General features: G+C 40.6%; 1 protein-coding gene across 11 annotated transcripts; it reads right to left on the bottom strand.

Moving 5' to 3' along the window:
• Window positions 1–771: 771 nt before the first annotated feature.
• On the bottom strand, window positions 772–17,675 carry DSN1 (DSN1 component of MIS12 kinetochore complex). 11 transcript variants are annotated; one of them, XM_084888663.1, is made up of 11 exons: window positions 17,582–17,675; window positions 15,128–15,176; window positions 14,586–14,912; window positions 12,864–12,937; window positions 12,178–12,250; window positions 9,579–9,666; window positions 6,231–6,290; window positions 5,764–5,838; window positions 3,178–3,319; window positions 2,198–2,285; window positions 772–1,325 (listed from the first exon to the last, which is right to left on the bottom strand). In XM_084888663.1, exons 2-11 carry the CDS (start codon window positions 15,159–15,161, stop codon window positions 1,222–1,224), a joined length of 1,065 nt encoding a protein of 354 aa, XP_084744789.1. In that variant the 5' UTR covers window positions 15,162–15,176; window positions 17,582–17,675; the 3' UTR covers window positions 772–1,221. The 11 variants fall into 11 exon arrangements, with proteins under 11 accessions (XP_084744789.1, XP_084744781.1, XP_084744786.1 ...); XM_084888655.1 differs by having other exon boundaries at window positions 17,486–17,675; XM_084888660.1 differs by having other exon boundaries at window positions 14,586–14,906; window positions 17,582–17,666.
• Between the last annotated feature and the right edge of the window lie 2,369 nt (window positions 17,676–20,044).

Genomic DNA, 20,044 nt, shown 5'->3' on the forward strand with positions numbered 1-20,044 from the left:
AGGAGGTCCCATGTTTGTTTTTGTTCTTTGCTCTCTACCCATTAACTAGAATTGTGCTTGGCATATAATAGCAGGGTCTCTGTAAATATATGAAAGAATAAGGAATACTATAGGTCAATGCAAGGAGATATCACCTCTCATTAGCTGTGCTTAGGCCAAAGTTTAAGATTTAACATTATAACTAGGCATTTAAATGAAATAGGTTTTATCTTATTAGGAGGATCAGAGAATAAAACAATAAATTGGTTGGTATTTTATCTAGCTAATGCCAAGGCTTATCTCTACACTACTGTTCACTTTCACAATTGGTGAAGAATCTTATTTTCTAAGACCTCCCTAACTTTTTTTATACACTCAAAATACACACAAAGACAAGGGAAAATTTTTAATTATGTACAATTTTATAATGCAGATTATTAAATACAGAGAACAATGAATCCAAAATTTAGGATGTTGACTCAATACTGAAGCACATTATGGGCAGTGGAACTTAGAGAATGGGTAGTATTTTCTCAATTTGGACATCCTGTGAAGTGATATACATATCCACCTGATATAATCAATGCCCACAACTTTTATACCTAAACTCATCCCAAGTCACACTAGAAAATTAGTCTCATTCCTTTATAACCAGAACCCAATTGACCTCTAAAATGTTTCATTGGATTTAATCACAATGACTTAGGATGTTTTAAAACTTGAAAAACATCTACACAAGATGAAGAAATGTGACCACAAAGAATATTTAAAACACTAACTACTAATTCTAAATGTCATTCCAAAACAAAAATTTTAATTATCTTGCACATTCTTGGAAAAAATGTCCATACAACATTCTTTTGGATACAAAAGTGTTGTAACTTTTTTTAAATTGATTTTAGAGAGAGGGAGGGAGGGAGACAGAAAAACACTGCTGTGAAAGTGAAACATCCATCAATTGCCTCCGGTGCATACCCAGATTGGGGATCAAACCTGCAACCTGGTATGTGCCCTGACCAGAATTGAACCCATGACCCTTCAGTGCACTGGACGATGCTCCAACCAACTGAGCTACACCAGCCAGGACAGTGTTGTTAGAAAAACAACAAAGTACTCTTCAGTCAGTCAATTATCCTCAAAGGCAACTATCACCAGCTTAGATTGCCACGCAATCACCATGTGCTGGATCATTCTTTCCACGTCTCTCCTCTAGAGCACCTTGTGACACAAAGATGCATAAGGTCACTGACAAGATTTAGAACAATGTGCAGTAGGCAGGTTTTGTAACTGAAGCTTGAGCAGTTTTCGAGCTGGTGAAGAATCTAATTGTTGCGCACTTCTCTTGCCTACAAAGGAAAGGAGCCAAAAAATAAATTTCAATTGAATTCAAATAAGATTTATTGCAAACTTACTGCATGAACACTGTGCCAGACTAAAGGGCATTACAATGACAAATAAAAATCTCCGTTCTCAAGGAGATGACAGCTGGTAGGAAAGCCAGCTATAACTACAACCAAAATACATTGTAATAAAAAAATGAAGGTATGTATAGCAATAATTTAGAGCTGGAGTAAGTAAGGGCAGTGTCAGTGAATTTTTGAGAAATGAACAGGAGAAAAAAGGCAATGGGTATTTCTTAAATCTCAGATTTACTAAAATAAGATGGTTAATGGGAATTTAATTCTTAGTCTACTGTGTTTCTGTGGAATTTCCCATCAAATACGAGTATCCACCACATAATAGTTACTGTGAAAGTGGAGGAGGGGGAACAAACCACTTGATATAGTCTTACCCTCTGAGACCACGTGCTAAGTAAGGGCAGTTTAAATCTGAAAGGTTATCCCTCTAGTCCAGTGGTTCTCAACCTTTCTAATGCCGCGACCCTTTAATACAGTTCCTTATGTTGTGGTGACCCCCAACCATAAAATTATTTTTGTTGCTACTTCATAACTGTTAATGAATCATAATGTAAATATCTGTTTTTTCTCATGATTTTAGGCTCTACAGCAGCGATTCTCAACCTGTGGGTCACCTAAGACCATCGGGAAATACAGATATTTACATTATGATTCATAACAGTAGCAAAATTACAGTTATGAAGTAGCAACGAAAATAATTTTATGGTTGGGGGTCACCACAACATGAGGAACTATATTAAAAGGTAGCGGCATTAGAAAGGTAGAGAACCACTGCTCCAGTCCCCTCACGAGATACTTACTGAGTTGTACTGACATCTTCTGGAAGCACTGGGTACTTTCGTCCATAAAGGCATGCAGCTGCTTCACTGATCCTTGCAATTCGTCCATCTGCAGATGAAAGACAGCTATGAGCTGTAAGGGTCCACGGCTTCTTTGATGTTCCCTCAAACACACCGGGCAAGTCCTGCTTGGAAGCCTTGCTTTTGATGTTCTTTCAACCTGGAATGCTTATGTCAGACATTTTGTTTGCTCCTCCAGATCCACACTCCACTTCTTCATACTGTTCTATACCCCAGAAGGCTGACCGAGATAACCTCTAACAGGATCCCATGTCCTCTGAGTTCTGAGTGGGCCTGGTCCAGAGGGAGCCCAAGTTAGGGGGGAAAGCTGAATGAGGTCTGTGTATTTTTGCCCAGGCCTGCTCAGGAAAGGATCATTCTGAGTGAGCTGTGTCTCTTAACTGAAGGTCATGACTCTCTCAAAACAGCCCACTATGTGACTTTCTCCACTCAGGTGCCACAGTAACTCTTCCTCCTCTCCTCCTGCAGGCCTAGGGGTAGTAAGAGCTCAGCTGCCCCATGTTCCTTCACTAACCCTTATGATTTCCCAATATCTACACTCTATACATAGCCCCTTATAAACTCTCCTTAAATTACTTTATCAACTACTTCCTGCTGATACTTGGAACAATAAAATACTATTTTCCCAAATGTCCTTATGGCTCACTTCCTCATTTCTCTCCAGTCTCTGTTAAATGGCTCTTTAGAGGGACTATCAACAACTGCTCTGTATCGCATCCCACTGCCCTCCTGTACACTGTCTCCCTTACTCTGCTTTATTAGCACTAATCACCACATATTGTTTCTTTTAAATTGTCTCTCCATGTTTCACCAAGGTAGAGTTAAAATACCTTATCTTATTAAACATATTCTCCAGGTCTTTTTGTTTCCAAGGATAAGAAGGTAACAAGGTTGGATAACTTAAACAAATATAAACTCACCACCAATTCCATACAATCAAAGACTTTGTTCTGGCTCTGTAATATTTTCTGGTAATCAGGCTTTGTATTAAGGACTTCATTCTGGGAAGACCCAAGATATGCTGTAGGTTCAACTTCAGTCATTTTTGTTTCAGTTGATCCTCTAAAAAAAGGGGGAGAGCTTTTATGAATTTTTATAATCACTTTCTGGGGAAAATAATGAAAGATCACCTGGGGAAAAAGCCTCCAATAAAACTTCATTAACCTGAAGCAATATTCTTCTTATTAACAGTGGGGTCCAAAACCATTATCTGGTATTGACTTTTTAATAAAGAAAATTTGATTTTATTAATTTTTAGAGAGAGAGGAAGGGAGAGGGAACGATAGGAACAATGAAAGAGGAACATCAATATCAACTAGTTGCCTCCTGCATGCCCAACTTCTGGGGATTGAGCCAGCAACCCAGGCAAGTGCCATGACCAGGAATTGAACCTGCGATCTCCTGGTACATGGGTCAACACCCAAACACTAAGCCACACTGGTCAGGCCAGTATTAATTTTTTTTTTTTTTGAGGAAAAATTAAACCTTATTTATTTTTAATTTAAATTCTTTACTGTTTAAAGTATTACATATATCTCCTTACCCCCCCCCCCCCCCCCCCGCCCGCATTGACCTCTCCCTGATGGTTCCCAACTCCCAAACCTTATTTATTTTTTAAAACCAGACCACTGGGAAAATATATCACAGTCTTAAACAGCAAACAGACAGTCTATATTATCATTTCAAGTAGTAAGTTGGTAAAAAGACAACAAGGTCTTTATCAAAATGGTAAGGTGCTAGATCTGGGGTAGGAATACTGCAGGACCAAGGCAAAAGTGGTATTTGGTAATGGAGGGGAGGGTTGTCCCTCTTTTGCTACACTGCGCCTCTTTTGCTACCCTGTGCTACACTGCGCCTCGATGGCGTCTACATGGACTCCATTAACTCTTTTACACCACTGGACGCCAGGAAATGCTAGAAGCTTCGTGTCAGTTAATCCCATTTAACAGTAAGGTCCATTTACAAAAAGAACTACAGTTGGAATAGAGTAAAGCCAAAGCTTGTTATCCTTAAGTCAATGTCTATGATCTTGCACCAAAAAAATGCTAGGACACCTCAATTATCTAACTGAATATAATGGAGAGTTCATGAAAACTGATGACTCTTTAATAAGAGCAACTACTACAATTTACTGAATGCCAGATATTGATAAACACTTTCCATTTAACTTCACTTAACACTCACAATAACCGAATGAGATAGTACTAATATTATCTCCATTTTTTTAAAGATATTTTTTATTATTGATTTCAGAGAGGAAGGGAAAGGGAGAGGGAGATAGAAACATCAATGTCAAGAAAAAATTATTGGTTTGCCTCCTGCACGCTCCAAACTGGGGATCCAGCCTGCAACCCAGGCATGTGCCCTGACTGGGAATCAAACCGTGACCTCCTAAAGCTCAACCACTGAGCTACATCAGTTGGGTTTATCTCCATTTTTAATATATATATATATATTTTTTTTTATTGATTTTTACAGGGAGGAAGGGAGATAGAGAGTTAGAAACATCGATGAGAGAAGAGTCATCGATCAGCTGCCTCTTGCACACCCCCTACTGGGGATATGCCCACAACCAAGGTACATGCCCTTGACCGGAATCGAACCCGGGACCTTTCAGTCCCCATCCGACGCTCTATCCACTGAGCCAAACCGGTTTCGGCTATCTCCATTTTTAAATGAGGAACTTCAGGCTTAGAGATTAAGAGGCTTGCCCAATATCACAAAATAAAGTAGTATTAGGGTTTGAACAGAAGCAGTCTGCTTCCAGAAGTATTCCTCTTAACCAATAAGCCTGCCCCATCAAAACTGTTTATTCTGAAACTGCCATATCTTATACATTATGTCTTCATAAAGAGAACATGTCAGGGCTGAATAAAGTAACTGATAACCATCAATTCCTGCATTGGGGAAGTTTTTCAAACCGTATTTCTTAAAGTACCTCTCTTCTAAGAGGCCACTTTTGCAATTAAGAGTCTTAGCTACCATTTTATAGTTGGGTTCCTTCCTAAGATTCTGTTACTAAATAAAAATCTTGCACTTCCCCACTTTATTGTGCCTTTAAGACCCAGACAAAGATCCTCTCTTTCCATCACCCTATTTCATGTCTTTGCATTTCCACAAAGCCCTTGGCCAGGGTTCTCTCCCACACCTGCAGCGCAAAGGCCATGTGCCCACTAAAGTCCCCTGACTAATGTTTTTGGCCCAACCCAGGATTCCAGGTAAAAGGAAGAGATGTGCCCGTCTCCACCAGGATGTAGAATGGCAGCCAAAGACACAGAACACAGGCAACTCTGTTGACTGAACATAGTGATGCCAACTCGCTTCCTTTCCTTGACTCTCCATTTAAGGTCAGAGAGTGCTAATAAATATTTTACAGTGCTTTGATGAGTTGATTAGCCTATGAGATAAAATTCGTCATTCAATTTGTGTTAATGAAACTAAAATCCATTCAAATCAAACTCTACAAAGTGAAAAGATAGCTTCTGAATTCCAGTTGTAGATCTAACCTGGATAAGATCTCCTCAGCCTCCTTCTGATAGTGCAGCAAGAGTTGATCCCAAGTCTGACGTTCTAAAGAAAACCTATAGGATCCGGAAAAAATTGTTAATTTTTGTTTATCTCATTCTGAATCACTCAGGGCACCAATAGTACATTAGGTATCTACTGTGTTCTAAGTTGTGAATAAAAAGGCCATTAAAGAATTAGAAACCATGACTGATTTAGAGGATATTAATTTAATAAAATCAAACACACGTTCTTAAAATTAAATTAACATCCTTATTCCCTAGACTACATTCTATGAAATTGGCCATAAGCACAGACCATCAGACCCCAATATGCAGATAAGTTCTAGTGTTGTTAAACTAACATTGACACTCAGAACAGGATGTTCATTATTCATTTTCCCAACTTTAATTATTTTCCCCAACTGAACTTATATTTTTTCAACAAAGGTTCATTCATTTTCACTTACTTTGTTATGTATTCCTTCATCTCAGCCACTGATGCTTCCAGAGACAAATCTGATGCTTTTCTGGAATACAGATAGCATTGTGTGATAAACACAAATCTTTCAAGAACTCTTGCTTTTAATATGATAACTTACATAATTTCAAAAGGCAATAAAACATGTTCAGAATTTATCTTTTGTCCTGGCCGGTGGGACTTAATTGGTTGAGCAACGTCCTGTGTACCAAAAGGTCACAGGTTTGATTCCCACTCAGGACATGTGCCCAAATTTCGAGTTCAGTCCTCAGTTGGGGTGTGTTTGAGAGGCAACCAACCTATGTTTCTCTTTCACATCTATGTTTCTCTCTGTCTCCCTCTTTCTCTAAAAATGAAACAAACAAACAAACAAAAACAGAATTTATCTTTTGCCTGGCTGGTGTGGATCAGTGGTTGAGTGTCAACCTATGAACCAGGAAGTTAAAATTCAATACCTGGCCAGGGCACATGCCCAGGTTGTGGGCTCAATTCCTAGTAAGGAGCATGCAGGAGGCAGCCAATCAATGATTTTCTCTCACCACTGATGTTTCTACCCCTCTGAAATCAATAAAAAAATAAAAGTTTTTTTTTAAAGTTCAAAACCTAAAAAATAAAGTAAAATAAAAATGCTATATTAAATAAAAGAATTTATCTTTCAACAAATATTTATTTCTTAGTCTCTCACTTTTATATTAGATCTCTTCATCTTTTCTTTCATCAATGCCAATTCACACATAAAGCACCTTCCTTTAATTTCTTCCTTGTGTAAAAAGTCTGTGGCCCTCTACTGCATTCAGAAGAAAAGCAAAACCTCCTTAATCTGGCACTTAAGGATATCTGTTCTCATTCCATCCAGTTCATTAACTTTGATTCCTACTGTTACCTTTTATCTATTCTGTCCCATATAATCTCACTTACCTTGACCCTGAATATCTGGGGTTTTCAATCTCTAAACTTCTGTTCACATCAGTTTTTAGTCTCTTTCCCTTCCACCAATAAAAACCTTAACCTTTTTTAAGGCCCAACAATACTTTTTCATATGACGGTCATGTCTTCATCCTTAAACTGAAGCTATCGCTGTACAGGGGACTTACACCAATGGTTCAGCACCGCTGAATGACTAATCCTAATGGAAAGCACTGAAAACGCCAAAATTTTGCAGATGTGATTGGTATCCTACCTGGCAAAAACAAATGAATTGTTCTACCTTGTTTTTCTACCAAGGCCTATGACACACAGCCTCTATCAATGCTGGCTGAGATGCAACAGCTTACGGCTTAAATTCATTGCATTAAGAGACACTATATTGTCAAATTTTGTTTATTTGTTTTTAGCACTCAAAAAGCCTTTATGTTTTTATTTAGATTTCTGATTCTGTGCTTCTGCCTTCAACACTTTCACAAAGGTTTTCTGCTCCTCAATAAGGAAAGCGTGCTTGATCCTGTCACAGGCAGATTTAGCACACATGGATACACCATAAGCCCTGCTGGCATGTCTTTTTGTTTTAGACAACCTCATTAGAACTTTAGTTCTCATATCACGAGCTCCACAAAGTTGCCTGGGCTCACACCATGTGCAGATTGTAGTGCTTTCCCAACCTTCTTGGTATAAAGGTAACCAATGTCTCGGGGTTTGGGACAGCCTAGTTTTGTTAGAGGCTATACTGTAGAACCATCTCTGGTGGTATGTCAAAAGCTGGACTATTTTGAATGCTTAAAGACTCCATCCCCAGAAGAATGAGTCAAAATATTTTTCATTACCCAAATACCAATGTGAAATTTAAGAATAGGTGGAAAAGTAGATCTTTGCAAAGTCAAAACTAAAAAGTTTGTGATGTAAGCTCTAGTGACATGATTTATTACAGGGCAGGGCTCCACACATATAGAGGAACAACAAGTTTAGGGGTGGGATTTCTAAATTCGCTCAATATTCTTGCTTGTAAAACAGCTAAAGAACACAAGTTTACAGTGGAACCTCAGTTCTCCAATTTAATTTGTCCTGAAAGGTTGTTCAAGAAGTCATTTAGTCAAAAGCCAAAAATTTTTCCCATCCTGAGGTGGAGGGTTGAGGTGGGCTAGAAGGGGTCAATGGGGAAAAACAGAGAACATCTGTAACACTTTCAACGATAAAGATTTAAAAAACTGTTTTTAACGATTCCCTATTTTAACCTTTTTAAAATATTCAGTACCTGTCTAATGTACTGTTTTTCTGACTGTTTGTTTGTTTGTTTGTTGCCTCACCTGAAGATATTTTTCCACTGATTTTTAGAGAGTGGAAGGGAGGGAGAGAGGCACAGAGAGAAAAAGAAACATCACTGTGAGAGAGACATATGGATTGGTTGCCTCCCGCATGTGCCCTGAAGTACGTGTCCTTGACTGGAATCTACCTGGGACCCTTTAGTCCGAAGGCCCAAACAACTTTTGTTAGAGAACCAAATTGTTTGAGATGGGAGACATTAGGAACTGAGGTTTGGTTGTTGCATGGCTAGCAAAAATTAGAAGAATAAAAAAAAAAAAAAAATTTGAAGAATGCTTTTCCTTTCATCTTTCCATAGCTGGTTCCTTCTCGCCATTCAGGTCTAATAGGTCTCAATTCAAAGGTGAATTCAGTAGAGGTCTAGCTAACCTACCCTCTCAAGTCACTATTATTGACTTCTTAGATCACTATCTAAAATTTAGGGGTGTCGAACTCAATCAGAGAAGGGGCCAAAATCTAAAATCCAGTCTAAATCGCAGGCCGAATGGTTTACTGAACAGTCATAAACTGACAATGTCATAAACTGACAGCGGAGTGCAGTGATGACAGCGCGGTGCGGGCCACATTGCAAGACCTGGCGGGCTGGATTTGGCCCGCGGGCCTTGTGTTTGACACATGTGATCTAAATCATTGCATTTGTTTGACTGTATCTCCTATTAAAGTATATCACAATAGCCGGGACCGGTTTGGCTCAATGGATAGAGCGTCGGCTTGGGGACTGAAGGGTCCCGGGTTCGATTCCGGTCAAGGGCATGTACCTTGGTTGCGGGCACATCCCCAGTAGGGGGTGTGCAAGAGGCAGCTGATTGATGACTCTCTCTCATCGATGTTTCTAACTCTCTATCTCTCTCCAATCCTCTCTGTATAAAATCAATAAAATATATTTAAAAAAAAAAAAAAAGTATATCACAATAAAATACCTTGTTTGACTTAGTTATTTATCACTATTTTCTCCAGCATCTAGAAGAGCCTGGTATGCAGAGGATGCTGAATAAATGCTTGATGAGTGAATGAACTATCTAATTATAATAAAAAGCCTTAATTCAATTATAATTTAGGACAGAAGGGCAATTGAACTTACCCCTCTGAATCTTCAAAACATTTCTGTAGAGTTCCATTACTTTCCAGTCTGTCTGCAAAATGTTTTAATTCTTCAGAAAGAGAAGATGCTAGAGAGAATAAAACTACATGTTATAAATAGAATATAAATTTTCACAGGAAGCTGCTGACAAAGACCTAACACACTTAAGGTTGTCTCAGCACTTCGGTCCCATCACATTCTGACACTCTCACCTATTCAAAAAAGTGGTATAAATATGCAGAAAGACTGTATCTTTTTTTTTGGGGGGGGGTAGATATAGATAAAATGCAAGACAATTCTTCTTTATGACATTTATTGATAGTGTTTTTTTAGATCTGACTGGTGAAAAAGCAGTTAAAAAGATATATCTGCACTGACATTTCATTCTTTTCAAGAGATTTGAACTGCTGGTGCTGAAAGGAAATATATCACAGAAGTCAGGCAATAGGAAAGAGTGTTATAAAAAAAAGTTGAAGACAAATAAAGCATTATAAGCATAAGGTAAAAACAGTTTTCTGCTTATACCTGGAAGAGTCCAGAATTACATTCAGGTAAAGAATAAGGAAGGAAAAGGATGTTAAATAGCTATCAAGATAACCTTGACATATCTACTCTAATTATGGTCCAATTCTCAGATAATTTTAATTAACAAGTAAGTCTGAGTTCATGTATTTGCTTGGTTTGACTCTGGATGATTGTGTAGTTACTGTAAGAAAAACAGCTACTTCCTAGATAGCTGAAAACTGACTCCTGGGAAAGAATATTTGTAACTTATATCACTGATGTACAGCTAATTTCCTTAACATAGAGAGTTTCTACAAATCAATATAAGCACCACATGCCAGCTTTCAAAAATGAATGAAGGATATAAACAGAAAATGAAGAACCTATAGTTCTAAATAATATTTAAAAATGTTTATCCTCTTCGAAAAACAAACATTAAAATTACAAAATACCCTTTGTCATCTGTAAAACATCTGAACTGTTTGATAAAACTGCAATGGTAAATGTGAAAAAAACAGATATGCAAACAAATATATTTGCATATTTGCTGGTGAGAGAATAAAATGAAACCTTTCTAGAAGGCAATCTGGTAATTTTTATCATTTTGTTTGACCTATTTTATTGCAACTCTAGAAATTTATTTTTACTTGTATATGTGCCAAAAGGCATGTGTAAAAAGGTATTTGCCCTAGCTGGTGTGGCTCAGCTGACTGGAGCATTGTCCTGTATACCAAAAGGTCATGGGTTCAATTCCTAGTCAGGATACATGCCCAGATAGTGAGTTCAATCCCTGGTCAGGGTGTGTATAAGACAGCCAATTGAAGTTTCTCTCTCTCTAAAATCAATTTAAAAACATATCCTCAAGTGAGGATTAGATTAAACATAAAAGTATCCATTACCCTATTCATTGTAATAGCAAAAGACTGAAAACCCTAAAAGCCCACAATAAGAAAACTGGTTAAATAAAATATGGTACATTTATAAAATGGAATATCATGTGGCTACCAAAGTGTCAAGACAGCTCTACATGTGCAGTATGGAATAATCTTACCTAATAACAGACAAACATGTAAACTGACTATACCTCTGCTATGCCCACAGCCAATCATGAATGAGTATGCAAATTAACCCACCATCTTTGTCATGTTAATTTGCATAAGCAGGCAAGGAGCAGCCAGGCGGGATGCCAGCTATGAGGGGAAGGAGGTGCGCGGAGGAGCTACAGGAGTGGTGCTCTGGCTGGGAGTGAAGACTTGGCAGCTGCCCGGTGGCTGGGAGCGAAGCCAGGAAAAGGAAGGCCTAATTCTTACACAAATATTGTGCAACAGGCCTCTAGTCTTCTGCAATATAAACTATTAGGTTAAAAAAAAAAAAAAAAGACAAGGAAAAGAATAGTGCAGATAGTATTACTTGATTTTAATGTATAATTGTTTGCAAATGCAATATCTCTGCAATGATACACAAGAAGCTGGTGGCTGTGGTTGCCTCTGTGGAGAGGAGCTGCAACTATGGTTTAGAGTGGAGGGCAGGCTTACCTTCTGAACTTCATTAGCATATATATTGTTATTTTCTTAACCCTCACCTGAGGATATGTTTTTAAAAAAATATATATTTTATTGATTTTTCACAGAGAGGAGAGGGATAGAGAGCTAGAAACATCGATGAGAGAGAATCATCGACCAGCTGCCTCCTACACACCCCCTACTGGGAATGTGCCTGCAACCAATGTACATGCGCTTGACCGGAATCAAACCTGGGACCTTTCAGGCCGCAGGCCGATGCTCTATCCACTGAGCCAAGGCGAGGATATGTTTTTATTGATTTCTGAGAGAGGAAGGAAGAGAGACATCCATTGGTTGCTTCTAATGTGCGCTCCAACTGGGAATCAAACCTGTAACCTTTTGGTGTATGGGACGATGCTCCAACCAACTGAGCCACCCTACGAAGGCAACATATATATATTTTAATGCCATCCCAAGGGTTTTGTAAGGTAGCAGCTCCTGTAAATGGGGATCCTAAAAGTGGGGCTTCAACTGACTTTAGCAGAAGGTACAGTTCAAGATCAAAGCTCACTTGCCGATTTTGAGCAACTTACCTTTGGCTCTAAAACTTTCAAGACTGAAGCCCTCCGTGCCCTTTAGGAAAGGTTCAAGTTTCTGAACAGAGAACTAAATAAAGAAAAGCATTTTTAGTACAATCAAGATTTTCCAGGCCAGTCCCAACAAAGCTCATATAATTTTACATGCTTAATAAATGTGAAATAAACATGATTTAATTTTCATACCTAAGATTTTTCATATAACAAATAAATAGATCAGGATAAAACTATGTTAAGACTATACATTTTGATTTTTGGCTTGAGAAAAAAATGGTAATTTAATTCACACAAATTGAATTGCTTATCTAAACTAATCATCAATGTTATTTATATAATATTAATTATATTAATTATATAATGCTGACTTAGTATGTAGTCAGACCTCCAATGTCTGTTTGAATCTAGATTTTGACCTACTCCTACTTTAAATTATCATTATTCCCTGTCATTTGTTGCCAATGGCAAGAGATATTGGATTGGAAATCTCTCAGCAACAGTACCAATGGGATAAAGAGCCTAGTCCAGACAAAATCAGCTGCTAGGATTGTATCTGGCTTTCAAATTAATCCAAACTAGAGAGAAACATCTTTTAATTTTAACAGATGTATTACAGATTTGATCTCTCTTTGGGACTCTCACAGCAACAGCTTACAAAAAGCATTTCCCAGTCCCGAGAATCTCACCTGGAAACTGGAAAGCAGGAGAGAGCCAAGCCGTTTGCTTTCTGCTAGGTCAACGCTGATGGATCTGCTGAGCTCTAACATAAAATATCAATTTAAGACGTGGTATACTCACAGTTATCAAAATAAAAAAACCTGTAAAATTTCCTCTCTCTTGATGCAGTCCATTTTAAGGCAAGAATGCTCAAGCAGCCTTCTTTATTTAAGGGAGAATTCATATTAGTCACATCTGATTTTTTTCAGGTTCAACGAGAAATGAAATTTACCCATTTGTGCATTCTAGCTTTAAAAAGCTATAAGAACCTTATATGTATTACATTAAAACCTTGTCTTATTAAACAAGATAGGTACATAACATTTTTTGATGTTTTATATTCACCATTCAAAGAAAGGAGATGGAAACATTTGAACATTTTTGTGACAGGTACTGCAGTATGCTTGAAATACCAATAAGAGTCCTCTCATAAACTATGAGCTCCTTTTTACAGGTGTGGAAACTGAACCTCAGAGGAGAGATGACATGTTTGAGGCCAGAAACTAGTGAAACAAGAATTCAATCCCAAGTCTGCCACCAAAGCCTGTTTTTCCCAGTAAAACCATGCTGTCTTCTACAATGAATTGATAACATTAATAGTAATTTATTGAACATTTGTTATGTAAAAAACTTTTTATTAAACACTACACATACTTCATTAAAACTTGAGGCAAATATCTTATCAATTCCATTTTACAGATGATGACACGTAGGCACAAAGACTAGGTAATAGGTAACTTGCCAAGGTCACATGGTGAGACAGACTGAACTGGATGGGCATTTTACATAATTATGTCACTGAATCCTTAAACAAGTACAGGATGCAGACACTGTTTTTTCAATTTGCCTATTTAAAAACATGTTGTTATACAGCAAAGGAAGTTTGTTTTGAGAATTTGAGAAATACATGTCTTTTCATCCTCTACCTTTAACTGGTTGTATCTTTAAAGTTCTTTTGTCTCTTTTTTTGATAGCTTCTCACTGCTGTTAATTAAAAAAACACACAGAATACCTTCTGCCTATAACCAAAGAAATCCGGCAAGTGGCCAGGAATAACAAGGAAATAATCTTATTACATCGGTGATTTTCTGTGATACAGAATGTTAGGTTCACATGCTCTGGAACAGAGATAAAGGTTGGGGTGACCTTAGAGAACTGATGCTTTCTTGGCACACCTATGCAATACATGAGCATAATTGGGGCAGCAATTTTTCTGATATGCTAAGTGGCTGTTTTTATCCTGTTTGCCTGTTAGACATAGGCCATCTGGAAGTGAGATAACATCTTTAAAATAATCACGATAGCTTAATATTTGAGCTATTTACCATGTGCCAAGTATTGTATTATAACCAATTCATTTTTTTCTCATATAATTTTATAAAATAGATATTATTCCATCCCATTTACTGATGAGGAACATAAGACAAAGGAGGTTTAAGTAAGCCACTTAAGGTCAGTTTTTCCTGAAATATGCTAGAGACTTCCCATGTTAAATCTTGCACTTCAATAAACTGAGGCTCAGAGAGGTGATGTGATTTACTTGGCCACATAGCTGAGAAGTAGCAGAGTCAAGTCTGTCCCACTACAATCTTTCTGCCAAGTTAAGGCTGTCCCATTACGTTCTTCCTACCAGACCTCACTGCCTTCTTATCTGAGCCGCAACTCCACATCCCATGTGTGCAGCACCCCACCTGTGATGCCCTGATGAAAGGGAGGCAGTGACTTCCGCCTGTTGACTTCTTTCATACTTGCTCGCCGCCAGGATTGCCTTCTGTCTCGATGATGGGCAGACTGCTCTTGGGGAGACAAATGAAGAGACCTGGGCTGGAGTGCTTCCTCGCGGCTGAGTTCACAACACTCCCCCTTTTTAGGGCTACAACCAACGTGAATTCCTTCCTTTGAAATTCCTTGAGTCATCTCCAGGAAGGCAGGCGATTTATTACACACTTCCACAGGATTGGCATTTGATTCCAATGGATGATCATGAGCCTCAGATGTCACTGGTTCCTCTTCTAGCACTTGTTATAAAAAAGTCAAAATATAAAATCAAACCCACAACTGAGTATTTGTGCAAAAAAGGGGAAATAGAAGAGTGTATGCCCCAGATCATGGAGACACTGAGGAAGCACCTGTGCAAATACACGTATATGTGACTCCAGCTCCACCAAGAGCCAGGAAACCATGTGAGGATAGCTAAGAAACCTGAACCCAAGGTAAAAGGTACAAAACTCACCTTCTGCAGTCTCTGGTCTAGTCACTGAAGTCATCCTGGGTGGAGAACCCTAAAATGGGAAAATGAGGTGATCTGTTCTTCACCCTTCAGCCCCAGTCTCACCGGGGTTTTACTACCCAGGAATGGGCCTTGTGCTTTCCAGCCTCTCTGAACTGCCCATCTCTTTCCCATGAAATTGACCTGGCAAGGCCCAATGTCACCTCGCCCACCACATCCACAGAGACCATCAGCAGGGTTCTTCATCTATTGTTCTGCATTTCTACAGAACTTACCACTGGAAATACTCATATCTCCCTTAACACATAACCTATTTTATTTTCCAATTATTTTGTGTCTAACTAGTCCCTAATTTCCTAACTCAGTTGGTGGCATTATGACCTACATGGTCTTCCAAACTAGAAAAATCAAATTATCCTTTGCAGTTTACTCTTAAAATTATCCAGATCTCAAATCCCATCCATTCTAACAGTTTCTCTACATCTTTTTAAAAAATATATATTTTATTGATTTTTTACAGAGAGGAAGAGAGAGGAATAGAGAGTTAGAAACATCGATGAGAGAGAATCATTGATCAGCTGCCTCTTGTACACCCCCTACTGGGGATGTGCCCACAACCAAGGTACATGCCCTTGACCAGAATCGAACCTGGGACCTTTCAGTCCGCAGGCCGACACTCTATCCACTGAGTCAAACCAGTTTCAGCTCTACATCTTTTTTTTTTTTTAAATATATAATTTATTGGTTTTTTACAGAGAGGAAGGGAGAGGGATAGAGTGTTAGAAACATTGATAAGAGAGAAATATCGACCAGCTGCCTCTTGCACACCCCCTACTGGGGATGTGCCTGTAACAAATGTACATGCCCTTGACTGGAATCGAACATGGAATCTTTCAGTCTGCAGACCAACTGAGCCAAACCGGCTTCGGCTCTACATCTTTTTTTTTAAATTAAACTTATTAGAGTAACATTGGTTAATGACACTATATAAGTTTCAGACACTATATAAATTTATAATCCAACATTTGTATACTCCATTGTGTGCTCAATATCAGAAGTCATCTCCTTCTGTCACTATACAGGGTGGGGCAAAAGTAGGTTTACAGTTGTAAAAAACAAAACAAAACACAGTACCATAAGTAATGCAAGAATAAACTCTGCTCTGCATGCTCACAACTAAAAACCTACTTTTGCTCCACCCTTTATACAATATTTGACCCCCTTTACCCTTTGTCTTCGCCCCACCTCCCTTCTCCTCTGGTAACCACCACTCTTTGGCCTGCATCTATGAGTTTGTCTCTAAATCTTTTCTCCACTTCCACTTCCTAGTTTAGTTCAGGACTCATAACCTCCCCCACCTCCCACCCCTTCCACCCAGTAATCCTGTCCACTGGTTTTCCTATATCCAGCACTGTTCCTCTCCTAGCCATTCTTTAGACAGCAGCAGCGATTTTTCCAACGCATTCAACAGAAATAGCGTATTCCCAACCTACCCATGTCTGCTTTCCTGCTAGCCCATATCCTGCCACCACGTTTGAATCTTTGCATATACAGCCTGTAAAACGGATTCATCCTTCCCAACCTAGCTCAAAAGTTAAGCTTTCACACCACTTCTCTTTCCTAGCAAGGGGCTGTAACATCTGTTTACATGTCGGTCGCCCCAGACGCACTGTCTCTGTATTCCTAGTGCATGTCAGCAAGGACGGACCGGAAGACAGCAGGGACCCGGCTGAGGCATCTCTACATTGGCCGTGCTTACCCCTCACTCCCAGCGGAAATCTGTACGGGGAGGGGCGCGAGGGGAAGGGGAGAAGGGTAGTGCTAAGTAAGGAGAAATGAATATATCTGGAGGGACGACACAGATATAGGCCATGGATCTACATCCCCGCAGTTATAACAATCACGGATTCAAGCCTGGAAATAACAGCAACTGTCATTGGTTAAGCTGCTTGTTAAACCCTTATTATATGCCAGGACCTATGTTATCTGTGACCGCTTTATTTCCATCATTATCTCTTTACCCCATTTAATCCTTTGCACAGCTCCATAAGAACTGTCGTCCTTCCCTCCTTGCAGATAGAGGAACTGAGGTTCAGAGAGCAAAAGCCTGCCTGGGGACAGAGGCGGAATTCGGTGACCCACCCCAACCCGAGACCGCTGGCTCTGCACAGGCCAAGGGAGAGGCGCGATCATGCTTGGGTTTGCTCTCACCCAGGAGGCCGCGGCGCCTCGGGGCACCCCCAGTGTCCGCTGTCGGGGGGGCGCGGCGCCCGGCCAGGACTGGGTCGAGGTCCGACGCCAAAAGGGCCGGTGCGAGAGTGAGGGGGGCCGCGTCCGGGGAAAAGTATGCGACTTCCTGACCTCAGAGCGACACCCGTTCAGTCCGAAGCTTCCGTTCTTAATACAGGACGGCAGGTCCCTCTCCGCGGCCCCGCGTCAGTCCTGGGCCCCCTGTACCTCTGATTTCTGGTCTGGGTCCCGGGCGCCTTGCACGGACCACGCCCCGCACCACTGCTGCCGCCGCCTCCGAAATTTCCCGCCAACTCAGGGCGCATGCGCGGCCGGCGGCCGGCGGCTCGGGCTCAATTATGCGCACGCGCAGCGCCTGCCTCCTTCAAGGCGCATGCGAACACGGGTATTTACCTTCAGGCGAGCCCCGCCTCCGCCGCCGCTTTCTCCGCCCGGAAGTGGCCACGTTACCGTCTCCCTGCGCTGCCACGCCCCGAGAGGCCCCTCGGGGAACCTGCCACTGCGTCCTGACCTTTTGCGCCCCGCGGCCCTGAACCCATCTCAGATGGGGAAACTGGGTCCTAGAGGTGACCAGACGTCCCGATTTTTAACAATTTGTCCCGCGTCCCGCAGCGTTTTAAAAAAGTCCCGATATATTTAGCCGAAACTGGTTTGGCTCAATGGATAGAGCGTCGGCTTGGGGACTGAAGGACCCGGGTTCGATTCCGGTCAAGGGCATGTAACTTGGTTGCGGGCATATCCCCAGTAGGGGGTGTGCAAGAGGCAGCTGATCGATGACTCTTTCTCATCGATGTTTCTAACTCTCTATCTCTCTCCCTTCCTCTCTGTACAAAATCAATAAAATATATTTTTTAAAAAGTCCCGACATTTGGAAAGAATTTCTCTGATGATTAGTGATGTTGAGCTTTTTTTTTGTTTTCATGTCTCTTGGCCATCTGTATGTGCTCTTTGGAAAAGTGTTTATTCAGGTCCTTTGCCCATTAAAATGTGGACTGTCTCTCCCAGGGAAGACTGGAGCTATGAACTGTTTGCTTCATTCTTTTCTTCTACTCCTGCGTTAGCACCTTTTCTCCTCTGTGGCCCTTTCAATATATGGCAAAGTTCAAGAACACTGTTTTGCAGTCTCATTGCAGGATACCCTCTCCCCAATTGCCTGATGCTCCTCTGCCCACTCCCATAGCTTAAAAAAAATTTTTTTTTCTTATTTGTTGATTTGAGAGAGAGAGGAAAAGAAAGAGAGAAACATTGATTTGTTGTTCCAGTTATTTATACATTCATTGGTTGATTCTTTTTTATTTTATATTTTATTGATTTTTTTACAGAGAAGAGAGGGATAGAGAGTTAGAAACATCGATCAGCTGCCTCTTGCACACCCCCAACTGCGGATGTGCCCCCAACCAAGGTACATGCCCTTGACCGGAATCAAACCTGGGACGTTTCAGTCTGCAGGCCAGCGCTCTATCCACTGAGCCAAACCAGTTTCGGTGGTCTATTCTTGATTGAACCCATAACTTTGGGGTTGTCCAGACCCCATAACTCAGTTGCTTGTTCTAACCAACTGAGTAACCCCGCCAGGGCTCCCATAGCTTCTTGCCTCTGCTCCTTTGATTGCCATTCCTTCTACCTGGTAAGACTTTCCCTACTTTTCTCTGGAAATTTTCTCTAATTTTAGCTCTAAGCTGAGGATTCATCTGTTAGAGTCTTTTCTAAGGTCCTAAGCTGAGAACCAGATGTCCCTTCTGTACTCCCAAGAGCCCAGCCTGTGCCTTTTTCACTATTCCTGTTAGCCCCAAAGAGCAGGCTGCTTCTTCAGTACCAGGTATGACGCCATGAAAAATGTCTTCCTGCATGTATGGTCCTTTCAGATCTGCAATCTCTAATTGCTGTATTATGAGCAGTCCACAAAGTCTGAACGAGAGGTCAGGGAGTGGCAGCTGGAGCATGACTGGTCATCCTTCCATAGCAGCTGTTGTCCTTGGAATATTTTTTCTTTTTTTAAATGTATTTTATTGATTTTTTACAGAGAGGAAGGGAGAGAGATTGAGAGCTAGAAATGTCGATGAGAGAGAAACATTGACCAGCTGCCTCCTGCACACCCCCTACCGGGGATGTGCCCGCAACCAATGTATATGCCCTTGACCAGAATCGAACCCGGGACCTTTCAGTCCGCAGACCGACGCTCCACCACTGAGCCAAACCGGTTTCAGCTCTTTTTTTTTTTTTTTTTTTTTTAATATATATTTTATTGATTTTTTTACAGAGAGGAAGGAAAAGGGATAGAGAGCTAGAAATGTCAATGAGAGAGAAACAACATCGACCAGCTGCCTCCTGCACACCCCCTACCGGGGATGTGCCCGCAGCCAAGTACATGCCCTTGACCGGAATCGAACCCGGGACCCTTCAGTCCGCAGGCCAAAGCTCTATCCACTGAACTAAACCGGTTTCGGCTGGAATGTTTTTTCTGATGGGAGGCAGAATCCTGCCTTCCTGAAATTCCTACCATGTGTTTTTAGCCTGCTGGCTCCAACAGCCATCTGAAAGCAGAGATTTGTCCTGGCCAGTGTGGCTCAGGGGTTGAGTGATGATCTGTGACACAGGAGGTCATGATTTGATTCCCAGTTGGGGCACATGCCTGGGTTGTGGGCTCTGTCCCGAGTGTGGAGTGTGCGC

The sequence above is a fragment of the Pipistrellus hanaki genome (assembly GCF_964339955.1).
Source record: "Pipistrellus hanaki genome assembly, chromosome: 6".
Classification (NCBI taxonomy): Eukaryota; Metazoa; Chordata; class Mammalia; order Chiroptera; family Vespertilionidae; genus Pipistrellus; species Pipistrellus hanaki.

Excerpts from the sequence above, each read along its gene's own strand:
- DSN1 (XM_084888663.1), bottom strand. The coding sequence starts at position 15,161 with ATGACTTCAGTGACTAGACCAGAGACTGCAGAAG. Across the intron at positions 9,667-12,177 it reads TGAAAGTTTTAGAGCCAAAG|CATCTTCTCTTTCTGAAGAA; the intron begins GTAAGTTGCTCA and ends TATTCTCTCTAG. Across the intron at positions 2,286-3,177 it reads TTGATTGTATGGAATTGGTG|ATGGACGAATTGCAAGGATC; the intron begins GTGAGTTTATAT and ends TTTCATCTGCAG.